General features: G+C 30.3%; 2 protein-coding genes across 4 annotated transcripts in view; one reads left to right on the forward strand and one right to left on the reverse strand.

Moving 5' to 3' along the window:
- LOC144564815 (profilin) overlaps positions 1 to 23,416 on the forward strand; it is a 96,417-nt gene that overhangs the window by 44,241 nt on the left and 28,760 nt on the right. Inside the window, exon 1 of one of the 3 annotated variants that reach the window (XM_078314419.1) lies at positions 13,376 to 13,381. The exons of 1 other annotated variant lie outside the window; for it this stretch is intronic. The gene's annotated coding sequence lies outside the window, so the exon portion shown is untranslated. Of the gene's footprint in view, positions 1 to 13,375; positions 13,382 to 18,706; positions 18,712 to 23,416 lie in introns of those variants that run through there. One more of the 3 variants, XM_078314421.1, reaches the window with a different exon arrangement.
- Positions 1,459 to 6,079, reverse strand: LOC144564808 (ATP-dependent 6-phosphofructokinase 6-like). The gene is made up of 14 exons (XM_078314405.1): positions 5,626 to 6,079; positions 5,020 to 5,066; positions 4,877 to 4,916; positions 4,507 to 4,569; positions 4,145 to 4,282; positions 3,541 to 3,699; positions 3,414 to 3,467; positions 3,248 to 3,316; positions 2,883 to 3,012; positions 2,683 to 2,723; positions 2,368 to 2,592; positions 2,219 to 2,264; positions 1,969 to 2,123; positions 1,459 to 1,868 (listed from the first exon to the last, which is right to left on the reverse strand). Exons 1-14 carry the CDS (start codon positions 5,848 to 5,850, stop codon positions 1,698 to 1,700), a joined length of 1,563 nt encoding a protein of 520 aa, XP_078170531.1. The 5' UTR covers positions 5,851 to 6,079; the 3' UTR covers positions 1,459 to 1,697.

Here is a 23,416-nt window from a genome sequence, read left to right on the forward strand (position 1 = left end):
GACAAATAATCCGGATCAACATTTTTCAAACTGGATTTTTCGCGGTTGTAAGAAAAATTAATATATATCTGTGTGTTATTGGAAAAAAAAATATGCTTTGAATTTGAGTTATTGACCTCGGTTTAAAAGTCACTTCTAGGTAATACAAAAAATATTGTATACCTTCTAGTACATTTAATTTCTAAAAAGTTAAATCTATTTTGAAAATTCTTTTTGAAATAACAATCATTAAATAACTTAAAGTTTTTTTTTTCAAAAATAGAAGGATCACAATATTTTTTTTTATATACCAAGAAGTGACTTTTGAACTGGAATCAATAACTAAGAATCCAAGTATTTTTATTTTTTTTCCAATAACACATAAATATATTAATTTTTCTTACAGCCGCAAAAAATCCGACCTGAAAAATGTTGATCCAGGTTATTTGTCGTAGTCTTTTTAATAAATCAAATTATATTGTATTATATCTATTTTCAAAGAAATATATTAAACATTTCTAATCTTTCAATACAAAAAATAAATAAATCATAAAATTCAATTTTGTAAAAAAAAAAAGTGAATTTTTGTTAACCGGTGAAAAAAAGGTGGATTTTCTATTTTTAACCTCTAAAATTTTGACCGGAAAGATAATTTAAAACCGGCAATATTTTGACCAGTTTGGTCATTTCTGGAAATTCCACCAAAAAGTGGGTATAATTTGAAATTTATTAAATATTTTGGATATTAATAAAAATTAGCTGGAGAACATAAGTACATCATACATGTATCTTCTTTCCCCCAAACAAATCAATATATACCTCCTTATTTTCTTGCACAAAAACAATCCAGAAAGTGAAAGCAAGAATAAATCGATTTTTTCTTATATCTCAGTAAGGATTTAGCAGTAGTAAATGGATTTCTGGTCATTAACTTCACAGAACATAACATTAGTCTCGGAAAAAAAAACCGGGACTGCTATTTGCTGTTATGTAAAAGATGCTTGAGACGCACTTCATCATGCGTCTCCTCTATTCAGGCAGGGCAAGCTTCTTTCTCAGTATTCAGGTAACGTGGGTTCTATGTTATACTTAAATTTTTAAAATTTAAAATGTAAAAAGCTTGTGTTCAAACACGGTAGGTATTTCAAAATATTCCTGAGATTTTAGTCAAACAACATGTTTTCTTACATTTGTATTTCACTCTTTTTTACATCAGCACCAATTATTACGAAGTTGATTCATCAAACTTTCAAACTTCTTATTTAGAATTTAATGAAATAATCAAACGGAGATGGGGGGAAAAAATGCAGTGTATAGGACTAATGTGTGGATCCCACGATGAGGTAAGCTATTTACGTGTCTTCATGAATGTAGGATGATACAGTGAAAGCGTCAGAATCGGAGAGAAGCCCGAACCAGTTCGTTTCAAGATGCTGTCAGCTACAATAAACGCACTTAAGAAAATAAAATCAACACAAGTACACACTCAAGGAATTAATTATTCAAGATCTATCCCGCACAAGGATTTCGACAACAATATACAAAATAAACAAGTACGCTTTATTTGCTTATTCGAACAAAAGACACCTTTTTACAATAAAAAAAAACCAAAGAAAAAAGAGAAAGCACTGATACAAGTCTTAATGTTTGCCAATAGGTTTGATTGTAGGTGACTCTGGAAATACTTAAACAGGGTTATCAATTTTTTAGGCAATTTATTAATTACCATTATTTGTTGCAGTAACTGGGGCTTGTAGGTGTTCCTCCACTTCGTTCTTTTCTTCTTCTACATTACCTTTGTGCATGAAACTTGGCTGGTTGGTTGAGGAGAGAAGCCGGGCCCACATCCTGTCTGTGATAGATACCTTATTTGTGCTCTCAGTTATTTTCTGCGACAACAATACCAAGTTAGATCTATGTAAACAACAAATGTTTCATTATTAAAAATACTTGACGTTAAGAAGAAATGATGAAGCATTTAGTACTCACATAGAAGGGGATATAAGCATGCCTTCCATTGACCAAACCCACAGTCATACCGGTGAACCCAGCCATGGCACCATGAACAGCACACTGGGCCAGAAGGGTGCAGTACACATTATCTGATGCATTGCTAGGTATAGCACGAATCATATATGTCGGGTCTGTAAGACATAAGAAAGAATTCCATTAATTTGGTATTCACATTTTTTAATTATGACGTAATTCTAAGAACTGCATTTGGGGTTTGATAAGTTACCTATATACTTCAGGTTCAGGGTCTTCTTCTTTTTTGCAAAATGCTCCTGCATTAAAAAAAATTTCACAAGCTTAATAAATGTTCTGGGTTTCTATTATTTAAGTAGATATGCAAAAACATCCAAATTAATTTCCGTGAAGTGTTATTACCTTGATCTTTTGAGAAAGCCATAGACCAACATCGAGCAGGAGCTTATTACCAGAGGGATCTTTGGTATTCATTGATTTCATGTCTTGAGCAATTAAATCTTGACCGGCACCTTCAGCCACAACTATAACCATGTGGCCGAATTCCTTGATCCTTTTCTCAATAAATTCAAGCAAACCGCCATGACCATCCAAGTAGAAGGGTGATTCAGGAATTAAGCACAAATCCTAAAAAAAAGAACAATGAACATCATTTCTTTTTTCCATTTATTTGTTTGTGATCTTGAACAGTATTGCACATTCGGAAATATTACATACCACATCTCTACTTGCGAGGGTAGCATATTGTGCTATGAAACCTGCATCATTGAAACTGAAACGGTAAAGGTCTCATTTGATAAAACAATTGAAGTCATATTAGTTTTTATGAAGGTCAGTGTCATATTATTCGATGTCATGATATCACTGCTGGTGTTTGGTACAACTTAAAAATCCATAAATTTATATCTCACACATACCGCTGTAGCGACCCATCAACTTGACAAGACCGATACCGTTTTCTGCACTCTCAGACTCCACATGAGCTGCATTTATGGCCCTTTGGGCCTCCTCCACTGCTGTGTCAAATCCAAAAGACTTGTCTATCACCTACAGAAATCAAGACAGATACTTTAAAAAAGAAAGAGAAAATCACCATCTAAGAGTTTGAACCAACAAGCCACCGATCTGGACTTTTGAATCATTTCTAAGGGAGGGTAGGTGAAAATATATGTTGGGTTTTGTTTGAATAAGGTTTGGTGGATAGGTCAAAGTCATTGTGTGCTATAGTATAAATCTACCTGGTACATAAACAAAAGTTGAAACAAGTGGAAAATTAAATTACACAAATATCATTGTCAATAGTCTTTGGTATGCCGCAAACAACACATTTGTAGCCCCTTCTTTTTACTTCCTGCAAAGATTCAGGAAAACACAACAGGTTTATCAATGGAACTACAATATTTTTCAGGAGCAAAATGCAAAATTTCCTTTTATGCACTAATGGTTACCTGGTATATAGCAGCAGCTCCTTTCTGGGTACCATCTCCTCCAATTATAAAGACCTGGAAAATATTTAGAAAAGTAAAAAAGCTAATTTACCAGAATGTAAAAAGAAAATCTCAGTTTTTTTTTTACCATGTTTATTCCACGGTCCTGGATGCTGTCTACAATTTTAATCGTATCATGGCCCCCTCTTGAGGTACCCAGAATAGTGCCACCTTTCTTGTGTATGTCATCAACTGTTTTTCGAGTCAAAGCAACAGTGTTCTTTGAATAGAAACCCGCATATCCTCCCTTCAAAATTCAATTTCGCAGAAAGAAAGGCAGATTAACATTTTAAGAGAATAAAATTTGATCAAATGCATAGTTAAGTTCCTGATACAAGATAAATGCAGTTTGTTACCTTCCAGTAAGACACCCATGCCTGATTTGTAATATATTTTTACCGTGGTTTCCAGAACAAAAGAAGCTGACTTAATGTTGGTTTTCAACATTAGCATTTTTTGCAAACAATCCAAAAAAACATGGTTGACGTGAGAAAATTGAGATTAAATTACAAAGGGAAAAAATGTTGGGTGTTACTCCCAAAGAACCCAGGATGCACAGCAGTTTTCATCATATTCAGCTTTCGAGCAAACTAACCTTACTTTAACTATAACATACTCAATCTACTAGCCCGTATGGAAATGAGGGTGCGCTGTTTTCAAATACAGGGTTTAATTTACAAACAAGCATGTACCTGAATACCAATCAATTCTTTGACACCATACATAACCTGCAAGCCGCACACAATCTCTCTTATGACTGTGTTGAGTCCAGGGCAGAGACCACCACATGTTACGATGCATGCCCGCACCTCATCTGATTCAAAATAAACCTAAAATGTTGAATAACTGTTAGAAGGCACCTTGAGTTTTTGCTAAATACAATGACATTACCCAATTACTTATGAACCCAAATTCTGAACAATGACAACCCAAGATGATCTTCAATTCTCAGCTGATAAAATATAAAATGTTCAAATTACTATAATTTACGGTACTTGTTTCAATAGAGTATCCTTTTACTTTAAGGATCAAGGGAAAAATGAGGATATCGTACCTTCTGACGAGGTCCAGCACGCCGAAAGTGGTTTCCTCTGGAACTATTTTTGTGCTGAATAACCTACATAACAAAATAAATGTACATTTTGAACAGGTTTAGAATTTTCCAGCAAAAATATATTGCTCAAAATTTAAGAGGATCTTCAGGTAAGCAGCAAATAAAAAAAAAGATCTTAACGTCCTTATTGTAAATGCTCAACCTTTTGTTTTGAATGTCTTTTATTATCTATACAAAGAACAAAATATTATTGGAATTAAATAAATTTGTTGAGAGGAGAATTTATTGAACAAAAAGACCTTCATTTTAGAACAATTGTGTATGCATATAATTAGCATGTATGTAAAAAATTCAGGAACGTGAAGCTGACCTTCTGGACAACAGTATCATCCGTATTGACAAAATATTGCCTGAAAAAAACAACAAAATTACCTCCATAGTCAGATTTTACATAACAAGTAAATGTTTAAGTAAAAGACAAACAAAATGTAATGATAAAACAAGGACACTTACTTGACAACTGAGTATGCTGAGTTATCCTGAAGTGGGTTTGGGTAAGTCTGAAAAGGGATAAATAATAATAATCAGTGAGACTGTTCTTGGAGATTAAATTTATAGAACAAAAACTATAAATTAAATAGAGAAAAATGTGCAAAGGTAGTGCTCTAGTATGGTTCTGAGATGATTCAAGGTTATTCAGAATTGTAAATATTTCTTTCTTCTTGGAAGGAGAAAGTAAATAACGGAGTGTATTGAAGTCAACAAAAAAAGAGGTGACGAAACAATATGCAATATTTACGGAGGGTTTAAATGTCAACAGCAGGACTTACAAGGGTACATTTGCAATATTAAAAATCCGTGTTTTGATCCCAAAACATCGCATATTCCTTCTCTAAGACCAATAAAGAATTGCGAATAAGCCTAAATTAAAGTGAATAATATACTAAGAACAATTCAGATCAATACAGCCTTTTGAGAAAATATCTTAGCAAAATTTCAGAACAAAACTTCAAAACAATAACTAGAACGAAAATGAAAAGTACTGTTTCTACCATTTAAATCGAAGAAAAATACTTAAAAAAAAGGGATATTTCGAGAAAAATAAAATTAGTTACTCACTGGCAGATCAGGGAGATAATCAGCGAGGTGAGGCACATCTTCCAACACATAACCAGCTTCGCCTTGATAAATTTTCTTCTCATACTTTGTAATATCCTCCATGCTTCCCAGTCTAATTCTAGCGGATCGAGGTATATCAGCAGAGCTTCCACTGCGAGTAATCGTCAGATCGGCCAATTGAGTGTACGAGTTAGTCAAACGAATGTTGGAATTACCAGACGCCATTAGAGACAGAAAGAATTCAAAGCAGTGAGAAATTGTTTGTTCTTCTTCCCGAGTTGGGAAAAGGCCATAAAGGTTACTAATTTATATAGGACAACAGAGAAAGAGTAAAACCTCCAAAAAAAATTAATTATCGGTTTCTTCTCTCTTCGAAATTTTGTTTATAGAAGGCAATCTTCGTTTTGGGTTCTTCTATTTTTATTTTTATTCGTTGACGACTGGAGATGGCGATGGGTTGATGAGAGAAGAAAATTGGAAATAAAAAGGAGAGGAGAGACGAAACGAGGAGTCCATATCCTCTGAGGTAACAAGCTAGTTCTGTTTCACTTCAGACCGTCCGATCAGAAGACGGACCAATCCTGCCCGAGGAGGAATGCACTGTACACTTTAATATTCGTGCGGATTCTGATCAGATGGTCCAAGTATTTAACATAAATATTCTATTACCTTTGGGTGATATTATTCGACGAAACGAGCAGGTGGACTAATGAGAAAATTTCACGCAATTAATGGAACTTGTGATTTTTACGATTATTGACTGATATTGACGTGGTCATGTGGTTTTGGAAGTAAGATCTTAACAGAATAATTTTTGCTTCATGCAGCTCATGAACTGAAAAAATCAAAATAGCACTGAATATGGTTTGTGCCCTGCATGAAGCCGAAACTTCTCTGTTAAAATTCTCACCCGGTTTTGGTCTATTGGGTGATGGTGGATTTCTTTCTCCAGCTCATTTTCCACTTGTTATCTCCACAGAACAGTTCTCTAAGCAAAGAAATATGAGGGGATACAGCCGGCCAAAAAAAAAAACATGGGAAAAAAGGTTATTTTACAATTATTGAGTATTAAATTAAGTTGTATAAGCAACATTTTGATAATCTCAATTCCCAAGTATTGAAAGCATATTTCTTATGAGACATTCGCATCTTGTATTGAATCTATATTTTTCACAAGTATATTGTTCTTTTTACACATGTATTATTAAGTTTACACTTAATTATATTCAAATTAACATTTTATTTTTTGCTCAAGATGTAATGAAAATTCTAGAACGTGGCACCCGTTTTTGCATTAAATGTAACCATCTAACAATATATATTATCTTGAAATCCATGACCAAATTTGACAACTGACGGCTGCATGCATCAAGCCTTCAACAATGGAGGCTCATATTTTTCCCCTTTCCTACATTTCTTTCTTCTCAACGCCTAGAAGGCTAGAACAATTGGATCAACACTTAGAACATTGGTCCAGCAATCTTTCAAGTTCAGATAATAAAAAGATTTTTAAATATTACATGTATTATATTTAATATATTTTTAGAACCTCTTTAAATTGTTTTAAAATTTCATTTAAAGTGTACAAATAATATAATATTTATTTATTTAATTCATAAAATAAATTATAAATTTCAGTGTTTGTTTTTAAATATCAACATTTTAATATTATTTTTAAAATTATTCTCGTACCACAAATTATAATTTTTGTTGAATTATTTTAGTTGTGTGCAGAAATTACTCTAGAAGAATTGCAATAACAACGATCAGATAGAGAGCCAAATCCTCCATGTACAGCTTGGGTAAAGACAAAGGTGTGGAGTACCTCTGACACCGGCGGGGAACCAAACACCTTGTAACGTTGTACGCGATTGACCTGTCAGCGAAATCATACACGAATATGCTTGTTTATTCATGCCACAGAAGATCAAATCAACCTATCTGCATTAATCGTTGCCTTCTAGGAACCTGTTGCTTTGTCATTTAATCACGGGCGAACGAAAAGAAAACAGCGTGCGTGAATCAAATAATTATCGCCTTGGTTTTGTGGAGGAAAATATTAGCTGGTTTTCAAGTCTTTAATCACGGAGGTATTTTTACAATTGCACCCATTAATTAACAAGATATTGCCAGAATTTTTTATTTTGAGAAAATAAATAAATATTTTTATAGAACAAGAGATGGCCAAATAAATATGCAAACTGCGTGCTTCTGTGAAACAACAATATATCACATTAAAAAAACTTCACCGAATATGTACTTTTTAAAAAAAAATTATAAGGAACCACATATTTGATAATTCTGTAGGGAGGACAGCAGACTGCGTAATCAATTGTGTAATGTTGTGACACGCTAAAAAACTGCGTCAAATATATATTTATTTACCAAATTTCCAAAATAATATACATTTGATTTCCATTGAAAACATTTTTCTCCTTTTGGATTACATGTCAACCACTGAATCATCAATATCTACGAATAAGCTAAAAAATGACAATGTTGATCTTAACTTTCGGTGCCCGTTCACATTTGTCTAATCATTTCTTGACAGTTATCTCTGCAACTTTTGGCTCTGAGATTTAATTTACTTTCTTGATTTCAGTTCAATTAAACAACAACAACAAATTTAAAAAGAAATTGAAAGTCAAGTTATCAAACTATTTAATATTTATAAAATATTTTTTTGTTTGAATTTCGATTATGCGTTCTTGCAAGCTGAATATATTGCTTAGATCAAAGACGTGATCTAAAACTAAACAAGAAAGTTTCTTTAAATTTTTTTAGAGTAGGGTTCAAATGCCTCTATTTTTTGTAGATGCTCTAAAACTCCATTTTCTAAACTTTAATAACTCAAAATTTAAAACTTAAAAGTCAAAATAAAACAGTTGGATATAATCTACATCATTTTATCTATCCACGTGTAAAATATTATGGCATTTCAACTTTGTTTTGATTGTCATCAAGATGTCGTAAAAAATATATTAATGTGGATAATTTATAGACATTGATTTTTCAACTTATTAATTCACATATAAACACAATTGAAATGTGATAATATTTTACGAACATATAGAGAAAATAACATATATCACATCTAACTATTTTATTTTGATATTTATAATTTAAATTTTGAGTTATTAAAGATTTTAAAAATGGAAGCATGATGGAGACACAAAAAAATGTAGGCATTTGAACCGTCCTCTTTTTTTTTATTATTACCAAATTGAAGTTTTCAATAATTTCCGACCTCTGTAATTATGACGTTGCAATATTGCCTTTAATCCAGTCACAGTATTTAAACTTAAAGCTTTGGCTAATAGAAAATCCGTGAGCGGATCTACTTTGAAAATAACAATATTTTGACATATATGCAAAACATCAACCAAAGATTTGCTATCAACTATCAGGTGTGAGTTGTAGAATTCAGGAAACTTCCCTCTTTTATTCTGATTTGTTTGTGTTTTTCAAAAAAAATCTTATCTTAATTTGTTCAGCGAGATTTACAAATTTGGTATCTTTCCTTGTTTTGAAATCATACTTGAAAAAATTTCTTCCTAGTTCTAGTTTATTTGATATCAATTATCTTTATCCAATTAAGATTTTATTCCCTTCAATTTTTTTTTTTGTTCAGTCTCTGCCAACAAAAGATATATATGGAAATGGGCTATATATACGATATTTTTGGTAGCTGCAGGGAGCAAAAATGAAAAGAAACCTAATCATTTATATCAAATGATAAAATTACAATCATATAAAAAAAAAAATGAATCAGCGCATCCACAGAGGGGAATTCTTGATATACAAAATTAGACAAGATAGTGTACAAATTAACATATTTATTGTTGCTTAAATGAAAGAAATGTTTATTTATACGAAAGTCAAATCTGTAATATTTTTAAATAAATAAAAATATATATATAAAAATTTAATTTTTATATTATTGGGGGAGCAAACCCTCCTGCTTCCTTAAATCCGCCATAGATTATATTATGTGAGAGAGATAACATGTTCAGAGAAATTAAGTATTCTTTGTTCAAATATTTAGTTTATTTAGATAAAAATTGGAATCGAGTCTCTCAAATCAATTGAAGATATTTAATTTGATTCGCTAATTGAGTTTCAAACATATAAACAAACTTTCACACGAAGCGCTATTATAAATGTAAATTATAAATTATGCATGTAGATGTGAATATGGTAATAATGAGGAAGTTAATAATTGAAATTTTTCATAATTTATATCATACGAACTGAAAAATATGGAAAGTATCAAGGGGTAATTGCAAAAAATCTCAATTAACAACTTCACATTCTCTTTATGTTGTATTAAATTGCAATGTATTATATTATGTATATACAATATTTACCATCATGATCCTATTAATTAATGCAGAGTGAATACAGCTGTGAAATTTAATCACCAAATATATCATGCAGAGAATCCGAAAGATGTTTAAAGGAGAAAGAAAATAAATTATATACAACATTTAAAAAGGCTACTAAATCAGAATAGATTTTGTTTGACCTTTTTTTCTTTCGAGGAAAAAAATGTCTAGAAATTAAATCATAGACTCCTATGGTCATCACCAGAGAGAGAGATGCAGAAATAGGAAGCAATTATTTATTAATACATAAGAATCGTATGGTAATTAATTTAATTTTACTTAGTATATATATATTATAAGTATGGGTCAATTGAACCCCGTTATATATTATTATTGTAATTAATAATAAAATTTATCTTCTGCGCCGTCTTTTTCTTATTCTTATTTTTGTATTCGAGTAATTACATGAATAGTTTCTAAAATATCGCTTATTTATAATTGGATCGTTAAAATCTTCGATTTATATAAAAAATATTCTTCATTCATGATGGTCGTAAAACTAGATAAATATTCATTTTTGCACACACACATATTTATGGCGAGATGTAAATATTTTTGCAATTAATTCCTGATGTCTTTGAAAATTTGTCTAGCTTAAATGGTCTTTGATAACTGCTTATTTAGTCACCATCATTTAAACAATAATAAACAAAATTTATATGAATTTTAAAAAATAAAATCATTTTTATTAAGAATGCAACTTATGGAAGCGCATCACCACTCAAGACAGGACGCAATTATTAGTTGCGCACTCAATTTTTCCATCAAATGGACTGAGTGACTAACCCAGTTAAGTGCGCAGTTAATAGTTGTCTCTGTCCTCGGCGGTGCGCAGCTATTAGTTGCGTTCTTGATAAAAAAAAAAAATTTAAAAGACGGCAACAAAAGAAATTTGGATTTAATCTTTGAAAAAAGGTCCCCAGTAAATAGTTTTTATAATCTACGTAACTAGCATACTAGTATTGCACAACTATAATTTGCGGACCTGTACGAAAATTGACTGAAGGTTTTTTCTTTATTTCAAATATGGTAAAAAAAAAAAAAAAAATCGGTGAATTCAATGCTTGCAAAAAATGGTGCTAAATTCGAATTTAGCTGTGTTTGGCAATTGCGGCGAAAACAAAATTTATTTTGCTATTCGTTTGCTAGAATTATCCGGCCATTTTTTTAATACACAAAAAAAGAGATTTTACAAAAGTGCCCACAGTTTTTTTTTTTTAAATCTACCCAGACTGCCAGGTCCACAGGCGGTCCAGAATCCTAGCAGACCGCTGAGGACTGGGGCAATCCACTAGGGACCTAACCGCCCCTCTGCTGGGCGGTCCTCTATTTTATATTTTTTTATTTTTTTAGAAAGAGATCTTAATATTTTCATTTAAATAATTTTATTTTTTTGATATGTTTATGAGTGATGTTGTAACTTTTTATAACTTTGATTTAAGTTGTCAGTTGGATATCACAAGTCTAAAGATAACACTAATTAAGGATTTGACCTTGATTCTTAATAATTTATTTTATTCAAATATACACAATAAAATTTGGTTAGATTGCATCAATTATGTCAACTTTTTATTTTTAGAGAATAAGTGGAGAGCGAGAGAGAATAATTGAATTATTTGATTATTGTCAACATATACCATTTGCTTGAATAAGCAAACACACACAATAAATAGTAAATGCATTTAAAAATAATTATATAGATAATTCTTAAATAATCTCTCAAGCTTTTGACTAAACAAAATACCAATTGTTGCATGTCTAACGTTGATAAAAAAAAACTTAAACTGAATTGCAAAAATACGGATCCGTCTCGTCCCTCCTTTCCGAAAAGTGGTCATATGCGCAAATCCGATTTTTCTAGCCAAAGTTATGGTTGTTTAAGTTTTTTCAAAAGCTGAACTTTGGAAATTCAGAACTATAGAAAAATTCAAATAAATTGAAATTTGTATCAATTTTGTGTATTTTTTACTGCTCTACATGCTGGTGTAATCACTTTTGCAGTTTAATTCCTGTATCAGTTCATACTTGCTAATTTACCAGCAGAGGTCAAATTTGATGTTTTTAGTGCATTGCACTATACCAGTGGCCTTTGCCTAGTGCTTGGCTGCTGAGTTTGGACTTGGTACCATACCAGAGGTTAGTCTATGGTGCTTTGTGCATGGACAGAGATCTAATTTGAGATTTGAACACATTTTAGTAACTCTAAACTATTGTTTAGTACCAGAAATAAAGAGAAGAAAATCAAAGCTCCAAGATATCATTTAATCAAAATTTTTGAAATATCAACAAGTTGTCAGAGCTTGGAAATTATTGAATCAAGACCAAGTCCTTAATCAGTGTTATCTTTAGATTTGTGATATCCAACTGACAAATCAAATCAAAGTTATAAAGAGTTACGACATCACTCATAAATATATAAAAAAAACTAAAATTATTTAAATAAAAATATTAAGATCTCTCTTAAAAAAAAAATAGAGGACGGTCAGGTCCCTAGTGGACCGCCCCAGCCCCAAGCGGTCTGCTAGGATTCTGGACCTGGCGGTCTGGATAGATTTAAAAAAAAAAAACGAAACTGTGGGCACTTTTGTAAAAAAAAATTTTGGGTATTAAAAAAAATCGCCGAGAATTATCTGAATAAAATAATTTGCAATTATATGTCGAGCTATCGAGAGACAATTTTCTCGCACGCCTTAAAATTCAAAGGCAGCGGCGCATCTAAACTTAATATAATAAAAACTAAAAAGTCACATTAAAAAAGTAGTCGTATTTTCTAGACGAAGAATGTTCCTTTTCTACAACTTTTAGTGTCGTTGTCAAAAGTTTTAAAAAAATTAATACTTCAAAATTTAAAATTTCAATATTGAATCTTCGTTGTGATTTTAATCTCTTCTTAACCGATGCATGCACATAAAAAGATCTATAAATTATGTGTTCAAGCTAAATGTACTTTAAGTGAACTGTAATAGAAAAATTTTGTGTTCATTTTTGAATCTATTGATCTTTTACTATAATAACTTTAAAATTTGTAAATGTTAAGTGCATGTTGAGATTATGACAATCATATCTATTACAGTAAATCATTTGATCTGAAGATTCTGCACCATTCAGATTAAGTGATTTTCTACATATCTAAAAAAATTAAAAAAAATTAAAAAAATGTAAAATTTGATTTGCAAGTACATATTCACATGTCAAACATGTTGAACGGTTCGGATCGACCGTTAAGATTTTAAAAACTCAAATATTGAGCTGTTGCATAGAGACTCTCTATGCTACGCGTAGCACCATAGCCAACTCCTATATAGGAACTATATATGACTTTGAATCTTTTGAAGAGAAGTTGGAAAAATTCAAAGACTGAGAAAAAAAAGAGTAAAATAAATAGTCTTCAAAGTGGTCTTTGAAGTATCTCTTGTTTCATAGTTTGATCTTTAAAATTTTTAAAACAACATATTAGTCCTTAACTTTTCTATATATAACAAATCAGACTTATCTCTGTCATTGGTAAAATAAAGGCTGAAAGCCAGCGTTAGTAATATTACTTCTCTCCTCAAAAACAGAATAGTAATATTACTTCTAAAATACAAGACCAAGTTGATTGCTTCGTATATATTCTACAACTTGTTTAAATGTAATTATTGAATTAGTTTTCTTAACTAAAATATTTACTTTGTTCATATTTTCCAATCGTTCAATTTTTGCACTTCATTAGAAAATTTTCATAAAAAGAAAGGATTTTCAAATTTTTTTTTTTCTGCCTCATTTTTGTTTCAAAATTGTCCGAATGTTTGCATTGTGCAGTATTCAAGCTGTCCTTTATCGCTCTTGTTGTTGTTTGTGTCTTTTATTTAAGATTTAAAATTATTGAAATAAATTTCTCTTTGTATTAAGAAAACGTCTCCAGTTCTTATTGACTATTTTAATTGTTCAAATCAATTTCGCTTAGTTAATAATTTTACACACTTCTCTTTAAAATTATTTTTAAAGTGTTTATTTATTAGATATGTTATTATTAAAGAGCACTGGTATACCTCAGCATCCATTGAACTTTACTTGCAAAAATTAGACCTTCGTCGCTCTGAAAAGTTTTTTTAAAGAGAGATGAAATCTCGTGCCACTGCACTAAGCCTGCAATTCTATTTTTTCCAATACAGTGTTATATTAATTATATATGTTACAGAATGCGTAGATTCTTTATTTATATTTTTTTGTAGGAATATGTACGTAGTTTGATTAAAATGTTCTTTTCTACAATAAAAAGATATTATATTGTAAAAATTAAAAAAGTTGAACTAACCAAATTGCCTAACACCCACTATAAAATTAATTATTAAAGACATCATTGTAATCTTACTAAAATTTAACAATATCACATGTAACCAAGGTTCTAAATAGCTCGTTATAGCGGCACTATAGCGTTTTCAGAACATAAAAGCTATGGCGCTATTCCGCGCTATAGCAGTGCTATTTGAGCATAGCGCTATTTTTTTAAATGCTATTTAAATCTTTGCATGTAACGCAAGATTTTGCGCTTTATTTATTCTTAAAATAATCTATAGAATCCCCGTTCCACCGTGAGAGAAGGCCAACAACAACAACAAAAAATTGTAGCCTAAGCTATATAGCTAGCTGCGGCTTAGATCATGATTCCGATGGAAGACATGTGGATCCATCCATCTAATTCAACACTTCTATTTTTCATAAATTTAAATCCGTCTCTATATTATACAGATATTATAGAAAAAATAGGGCCTTTCTAATTTTTTTTTTCAAAGAATAAAGACGTAAGTATATGTTTTTTCATTTCTTTTTCAATGTTATAAAAAAATAATGTAAATTATGCTTTTCAAGGGTGTACATATCCTCTAAAATAACATAAGTATTGAGTTTAAAATCGGACCATTCAGTCTAAATCGCAGTCAATTCGAAATTCACGTGATGGTTTAAAATTTGTGTAAATATTTAATAAATTGTCTGGATTCGAACCAGTGGCGGAGCCACATTGGATTAGGAATAGCCAGTTGCTTGTCCTGAATTTTCAAAACCGAGTATATGTCTATGTATAATCGAGTTGTTTCCTATTGTTGAAAAAATTTTGTTAATTTTTGAACAATTCACAATCTGAATTATCCACTATTTTTTGTTTATCTGAAGATCCAATCTCCAACTTTCATATAAAAATTAATTAATTTCTCATGCAACACCGCCTCAATTTTTTCTTCGGCGCCTCCACGGCTGCTAAAAATTAATAAAGTCGTTGCCAAATAAAGCTTTTGCTTCAACAAAAAAAAATAATTCCCTCTTGCACTAAAAAAAAACAATTTTGTCTCCCCCGATCGCCACGTACGCATAAAGCAAAGTTTGAAATAATGTCTAGTTAAAATTCTAATAAAGACTATTATATTACTGCAAATGGCACTAATTTATTCCCTTTATCATGACATTATTCAGTTTGACATTATTGCTCTAATAAAATGTATAGGTTGACTAGGTTTCTATCAAAATTAAAGTTGGCATTTGATTTGACAAGACTTTTTGTTTACCTTGCAATTTTTTTAATTATTTTTTGGGATTATAGTATGAGTGAGTCTATGGTACTATGCATATTACGATTTGACACCGTGCTACGGCTCTATATTTGAGTTTTTAAATCCTAACAGTCGATCCGAACCGTTCATCTTGTTCTCCATATTAATATGTGTTTGGAGACCAAATTTTACATTTTTTGAAATTTTTTTACTATTTTTTGAAATTTATTGAAAATCACTGTTTTTGGATGGTTCAGAATTTTCAGATCAAGTAATTTTCTAAATATCTAAAAAAATAGTAAATTTTTTTTTTAAAATGTAAAATTTGGTCTCCAAACACATATTAATATGGAGAACAAGATGAACGGTTCAGATCGACTGTTAGGATTTGAAAACTCGAATATAGAGCCGTAGTACGGTGTCAAATCGTAATATGCATAGTACCATAGACTCACTCAGTACTTATAGTATTATTTCAATCTTCTTGTAGGTATGTTATGCTTTGTCACTGTGCACAGGTGGATGGTAGCAAAGGAAGAAAAGACCAAATTCTCTTTTATAAATTGAAATTTTGTAATTTTTTTGAGTAAAGTTTAGAATTAAAATCATCAAACTAATTAATATTCATAGAGGATTGTTTTTTTTTCAGATTTTGAACTTGCAATTTCTCACACAAAGAGTGTTGTCTTTGCTACTAGAATAAAAAATGGATCTAAATTTTTTGTAATTTTGTTTACCAAATTTGAATTCTTTTGCACGCAGTGATAATTTTTACTTTTCTTAAAATTTGGTAAAGAAAGTTAAAGAAAAATATAAAATTTGGTCTTCAAGCATATTTAATATGAAAATCATGTTGAGCGATTCGGATCGATTGTTCGGACTTTGAAAATGAATAAAAAAATGTGGAACATGATTGGAGTACAAAACCAATAGTACATTTTAATCATACTCTTAAATAAAATATATTGTGCTAGATTATAAACAAAATTGAAAAGTATTAATTTTTCATTTGCATGCAAATAAAATAATATTGATCACATCTGATGGTTTTATTTGACATATATAATATAAATTGATTATTATAAAATTAAAAAATAGACACATAATGAAAAGTAAAAAAAATAAAGACTTTGAATTCTTGTTCTAAATATATTAGAATAATAAATAATTATATTCATCCCCACACTCCTATCCCTCTACATTCCCACAACTACAATTTAGAAAGATTACATTATGATCCCCACTAATTATTTAAATATTTCTAAAATTAAAGGATCCAACTTAAATAAAGAAGGCGGTAATTATTTTAGATGTTGTACTATGGTTCTCACTAATTATTTAAACACTTCTAAAATTAGAGGGTTCACTTTTAAAATTAGAGGTTGTACTATGATCCCCACTAATTATTTGTCCATACAAAAAATATTCATCACGAAAAACGTATACGAGGTGCTTATTCAAGTACTTTTTACATATGTATAAATACTCTAGTGTATAAGTATAAATATTTATAATACTTGATATTAATACTTTCATATGTCAGTCACTGTCATATTTAAAAAATATTTGCAAGTATAGGTATAAATACTTGCACGATGTGATATAAATACATGTGTAACGACGTGTTCGAAAGTATGTTATCATGGATCTCATTTGAAAGAGAAAATTACGTAGAAGACGTTCGTGGTTTTAGATTCGCAAAATCCCTCATAGATTGTCAGAAATGTGGACGAAATTGAAATGAGATAAAAAAAACTCACCTCTAAAAACGTGCATGGTTCTCCCATTTAGTTTGAGGTTTGTTTAAAGAGATAATTATTTATCTTATTAGTATAAATATTTTCATTCTTAAAGATAAATACTTATGTACGTAAGTATTAATACTTTAGAAAAAAATCAGTACTGGAGTTTTTATGGTTCTTCATGATAGTTATGGAAGTTAATGGGAGAATAAATGCGGGGATAATTATCAACATGCAATATATTATCCTTATGAAAACTTTAACTCAGGGCCCACAACTAAAATTTTTAAATTAACAAGAAATATTAAAACAACTAGTCAATAGGACAATAATACTATAATAGATTTTATTTCAAACTTTAAATAAAAACTTTCTGTTTCAACTTTCAACACCACATTTTGATAGGTTGATTTTTTCTATTAATATATTATAACATCATAGTTCCCAAAATGTATTCCTTTTCCTCAGACTGCATATGCATTAACGCACAGGTGTTCGGTTTTTAAGGAAACCGCTTGTGGATTATACAATTGTATTTTTTACGAGACCATCTCGGGGGAACATTCTATTTGAAACTATTTTATATTTTTTAAGAAACCTGGTGTTCTTTACTGATATTTGAGTCAATTTTTCTTAATTTTTATTGAATTATTTAATTATTACATGAAGAGTGTTCATTTATATAGGAGATTAATATTAAAAATACATTGTATTAGGATTATCAAATATAAAAAAACTAATAAACATAATGTTCATTGCTGATCATACTATAGTTTTATTTGCAAGACCATCTTCAGGGTCAGGGAACATTCTATTTGAATAATATTTTCAACAACTTGGTGTTCTTTACTGATATTTGAGTCAATTTTGCTTTTTTTTTAATTTAATAATTAAATTATTAAACGAAGAGCGTTCATTTATACAGGAGATAACATTAAAAACATAAAAATTATTGTTAAAAAAATGCTAGGATTAAACGAATATAAAATACTAGTAAACATAATATACTTGCCAAGAATTAGTTAATGCATGCACCGAAGTATATACTGATGAGATAGAATGTTCCTAGAAAAAGATTCTCTTTGTTGAAATTTCAGAATGTTTTTTTTTTCATTCCAATTGAGAAAATATAATGCCATGGTTTTTTTTTAGATTAATTTTATAATAAATCAACTATCTTGGTGCATTCTGGTAGTCTTAAAATATTAAAATATAAATTAAAATCAACAGTTGCATAAAAAAAAATGTTTTGAAAATCAAGAATTGCCGCACCGTTAAAGCGGTTTAGATTTAGAATACAAGCGTGGTTATCACATTTGTATAAAAAAAAATTGATAATGACAATTTCTTTGCTAATTTTACTTGTTCTCCAAGGAAGTATCTGCTGATTGTTTATTTCTCTGGACAGGAATAATTTGATGAAAAAAAAAGTACTTGATGACGCATTGCATTTCATAATTCAAGCATTGAATAAAGAAATCAGTGACACGTTAACTCACGTAATAGTTCCTCTGAATTAATTGAGGAGATGTGATATTGACAACTCTGTCCCTTGTAATGATTCATGCTTTTATGTCAATGTTACAAAAAAGTTATATTAACTAATTCTTAGATAATATATTGCAAGAGGACGGTTCAAATGCCTCCATGTTTTTGTGCTTTCATCATGCCTCCATCTTTCTCCATCATTTTCAGAGTTCAAACAGTCGATTCGAACCGCTCAACTTAATCTCCATACTAAAATATGTTTGGAGATCAAATTTTATATTTTTAGAAATTTTTTTACTATTTTTTTAGATAGGTACAAAATCAGTAAATCTGAACCATCTAAAAATAGTATTTTTGTACCTATCTAAAAAAATAGTAAAAAAAATTCCTAAAAATATAAAATTTAGTCTCCAAACATATTTTAGTATGGAGGTTAGGTTTAGCGGTTCGGATCAACTGTTTGAACTTTGAAAATAATGGAGAGAGATTGAGTCATGATGGAGGCACAAAAACATGGAGGCATTTGAATCCTCCTCATATTGCAATAGTAAATACACTGTTTAGCATAAGCCTCTAAAAAAAAAAAAAAAAAAACATATCTTCGCCCGCTCCTATCATATTTTGATCAGTTTTAGAGTCAGATAAGCAATTGGCTGATAATCTGGTACATGACAACTAAAGCGGCGGCTTTCTTTTGACGCTACCCTGAGGCCTGAGCATTAATGGTCTAATCAAATGTTTACGTTGACTAGGTATCTATCAAAACTAAAGTTGGCATTTGATTTTAGATGAGGATTGAAATGTTTATTTTTTGTGTCTTTATTATGTATTTATTTTTTAAAACTTAAATAATTCAAAATTTTAAACTTAAATGTCAAAATAAAATCGTTAAATGTGATCTATATTATTTTCTTTATATATTCATAAAAAAAATATTACATTTTGATTTTGCTTTTATGTGAATCAATAAGTTAAAAAATCAACGTCTATAAATTATTCACATTAGTATATATTTATTTTTATAAGCTCAAGATGACAACCAAAACAAAGTTGAAATGTCATATTTTTTTTGCACGTGCATAAATAAAATGATGTAGTTCATATCCAACGGTTTTATTTTGAATTTTAAGATTTAAATTATGAGTTATTAAAGTTTTTAAAAATAAAGGCATGATGGAGACACAAAAAATGGAGGCATTTGAACCCTCCTCTTGATTTTATTATGTTTAAACAACCCTTTTTGTTGTATCTTGCAAATTTTATTTAGCTTACGACATTATTTTCTTTTAAATTTTCACAAAGACTGTGGAGTTATGAGCGAGACTCAAACTCTCAATCTTTGAATAATTACAACTTTAGAAAAAAAAATTTTCTAACCAATTGTACTACCGCTCCATTTTACTTACAACATTATTTCCATCGTCTTACATATCGAACGCAGAGATGGATGGTAGTTAAGAAGAAATAGGTTAAGTTCTGTCTAAAAATTAAAAATATATAATTTTATTCGTTAAACTTTGTAATTTGTGTATGCGTCGATATATATATATATATATATATATATAATTGTTTTTATAAAGTAAAAAACTACAGAAAACTATATTAGGATTCCCGGATATAAAATTAATAAACAGAATATGCTTGCTGATCATCCAGGGAACATTCTATTTGAAAATAATATTTTTGAAAAATTGGTGTTCTCTACTTAAGTCATGTCTCTTATTTTTTATTTAATTATTAATTATTAAATGAAGAGTGTTCAATTATCCAGGATATTAATATTAAAAACATACAAAACATATAAAAAAAATAGGATCACCGAATATAAACTAATTAAAAATATAAGCTTGCCTAGAATTAGTCAATACATGCAAAAGTATCATCAGATAGAATATTCCTAGAAAAGATTCTCTTTGATGAAATTTTACTATTTTAGAATATTTCTTTTTCCAATCCAATGAAAAATAGAGTGCCACAGTTTTCATTTGAGATTAATTTTATAATAATCAACTTTCTTTATCCATACGGCTAGTCTTGACATTTTAATCAAAATCAACAGTTGCATAATTTTTTTTAAATTTTATTTCCAAAAGAAAGATTTGCCGACCCGTGGTTATCAAAGTTGTATAAAAAAAATTGACAATGACAAGTTCTTTTTTAATTTTACTTTTTCCAAGAAAGTATCTGCTAATTGCTTGTTTCTCTGGATAGGAATAATTTGAGGGAAAAAAAAAATACTTGATGACGCATTGGATTTTACAATTCAAGAATTAAAGTAAACGAATCGTTATATCATTGAATTGACAACGGACATGCTAAATTACGTAAGCGTTCCTCTAAATTAATGGATTAGACGTAATATTACCAACTCTATCCCTTGTAATGATTCATATTTTTTTATGACAATGTCACAAAAATTTATATCAAATAAATTATTAGGGAATTATTTGAAATATATAATACACTGTTTAACATACACAACATTTTTTATTTTAGAAATATAAAAAATAAATTATCGGAAAAGGATGAATTGTTTTAAGCAGCCATGTTATAACTTAAATGTTATCTTTATTTTCGTCATTAATTTTTTTCCCTCGTAAGCCTACGTAAGCTCGTTTTCAATTTCATGTGTCCGCTGAATAGGATCTAAATGAGTCTAAAAAGTAATTTAACTCTATTTAGCGCACATGTGTGTAAAATATTTTCTTCACTTTATGATTTCATATTTATTCTCAACTGCTTTGAGATTCGAACTAATACATATAACAGTATTATTTGGACATTGAGATGCGTGCAAAGTTAATACAGCTTCACTCATTAAGGGCCTCTTCGGCCGACAAATGGGAATGGATACGAGTACAGGAATTGAACTGAAAAACACTGTTCCCGTGGGAAAAAAAAATTCAGTTGAACTGAATTTTTTTTTTCCCACGTGAACAGTGGTTCGGCCGAACACGCCCTAAAAGATCCCCTTTTAGGTACCGAGGAGGATGTGAATTCCTGCCTCATCAGTAGAGTAGGAAAAATGATACTGTGGAGCCGGTTCCGTTACAGAATAATATGGTTACGACATGGAACGATATGACACGCGTGTAGGTTATGTGCTATGATTCGCATGTTCCGTGATCATTTTTTTAAAATTTTACAGGACACGGTACGTCAGCGAAAAATTTAGTCACGACACAACACATGGTCACACGAGTTACGTGCATTAGGACCATTAGATCTTGACCAAATAGTGAATCTTGAATAAATTAACATAAATTATGATCAAATAGTCACGCGATTCATATTTTGGTATAGCATGACTATTTGCGTGCCGTGACTATCCCTTGATATTTTAGTTACAGTACAAATACGACACGCGAAAAATTAACTTGATCACAACAAAATATGACACAAGATCAAAATCACAACGTATCAATCATAGTACAGCACGATACATTTTTTCCACTCTACTTATCAGTCATTAACCGCATATTTTTAAGGTATGGATCACAATATCAAATAATCATAAGTTTGGTTTGTCAAATGGATCCGGAGCCCAGCGAGAACAATTCCAAGGACCGAATCGCAAAGCGGCCCTCATCCATATTCGAATATTCTCATTAGCATATTCGAATTTTTAAAACTCAAACCGGCAGTTGACATTCAGTACCGCAGGAAATGTTTTGCACAGAAAAGTTCCTGTGCAGTGTGCACGGATCCAGTTCATCCGTTCATTTTACTCAACTTTAACACCCTGTTTGGATGGAGAGTAGAAGAAGGAATGGGAAGTAAAGAATAGAAAAAAATAGAATGAAATAGAAATAAAGATTAACATATTTAACCTCTTCGTGTTTGGATGATTAATGAGAGAAAATAACTTTAACTTTTCTTTTCGTCTTATTTTTTGTTTGATTGATTTAAAATTTAGGAGATTAATGAGAAATTCAGTGACTGTTGTAAGTTTGAGGAAAAAACTTTCTATGAGAATTATACATGTAATATATAGGGTTCGACATTTGTGTTATTTTTTAAAAAAATATTTATAATAAAATTTATTTACATCCGTTACACTTCAATTTGAGAGAGAAAGAGATTCTATTAATTATAATGATATAAGGTTAAACATTTAACCTCTTGTACCCTTCATTTCCGACATAATTTTATCAACCAAATACGATTCAACGGAAAGTCTTTGTTCCTTTCCGTTCCCTCCCACCCTATACTCTCCATCCCATAGTGACAAATGAATTATTCGGGTTCGGTTCGGCGAGATCAAAAATTCGTGATTCGGGTATAATTCGGGTATAATTCGGGAATGATTCGGAATTATCCGGACCAGAAATCTCAGTCATGCAAGGGAGCAAAAAAATAAAAAACCAAAAAAATAATTGTTCTTGGAAAAATTCAGGAAAAATTCGTGAATAATTCGTAAAATTCGGAAAAAGTTTGTAAAATTCAGGAATTATTCGGGTTTAATTCGGTCAAAGTTCGGCCAACCGAATAATTCGATGTTCGGTTCGATATCACCCCAAAAAAGAATTAAACGGATATAATTCGGGTACCTTGTCAGTGTGCTCCATCAAAGGTGTAAGGAAAAAAACCGGTGTACTCCCGAAACCGCAAATTGTACCGCGGTTTTTTTACTATACAGCCCTTGAAA

The sequence above is a fragment of the Carex rostrata genome, chromosome 13 (assembly GCF_964058835.1).
Source record: "Carex rostrata chromosome 13, lpCarRost1.2, whole genome shotgun sequence".
NCBI classification, from domain to species: Eukaryota; Viridiplantae; Streptophyta; class Magnoliopsida; order Poales; family Cyperaceae; genus Carex; species Carex rostrata.

Coding starts and splice junctions, on each gene's coding strand:
- LOC144564808 (XM_078314405.1), bottom strand. CDS start 5,850: ATGGCGTCTGGTAATTCCAACATTCGTTTGACTAACTCGTACACTCAA. Junction 4,283..4,506: donor GTGCTGGACCTCGTCAGAAG/GTACGATATCCT, acceptor TCAACATTTTAG/GTTTATTTTGAATCAGATGA. Junction 2,593..2,682: donor CCCTCGCAAGTAGAGATGTG/GTATGTAATATT, acceptor TCTTTTTTTTAG/GATTTGTGCTTAATTCCTGA.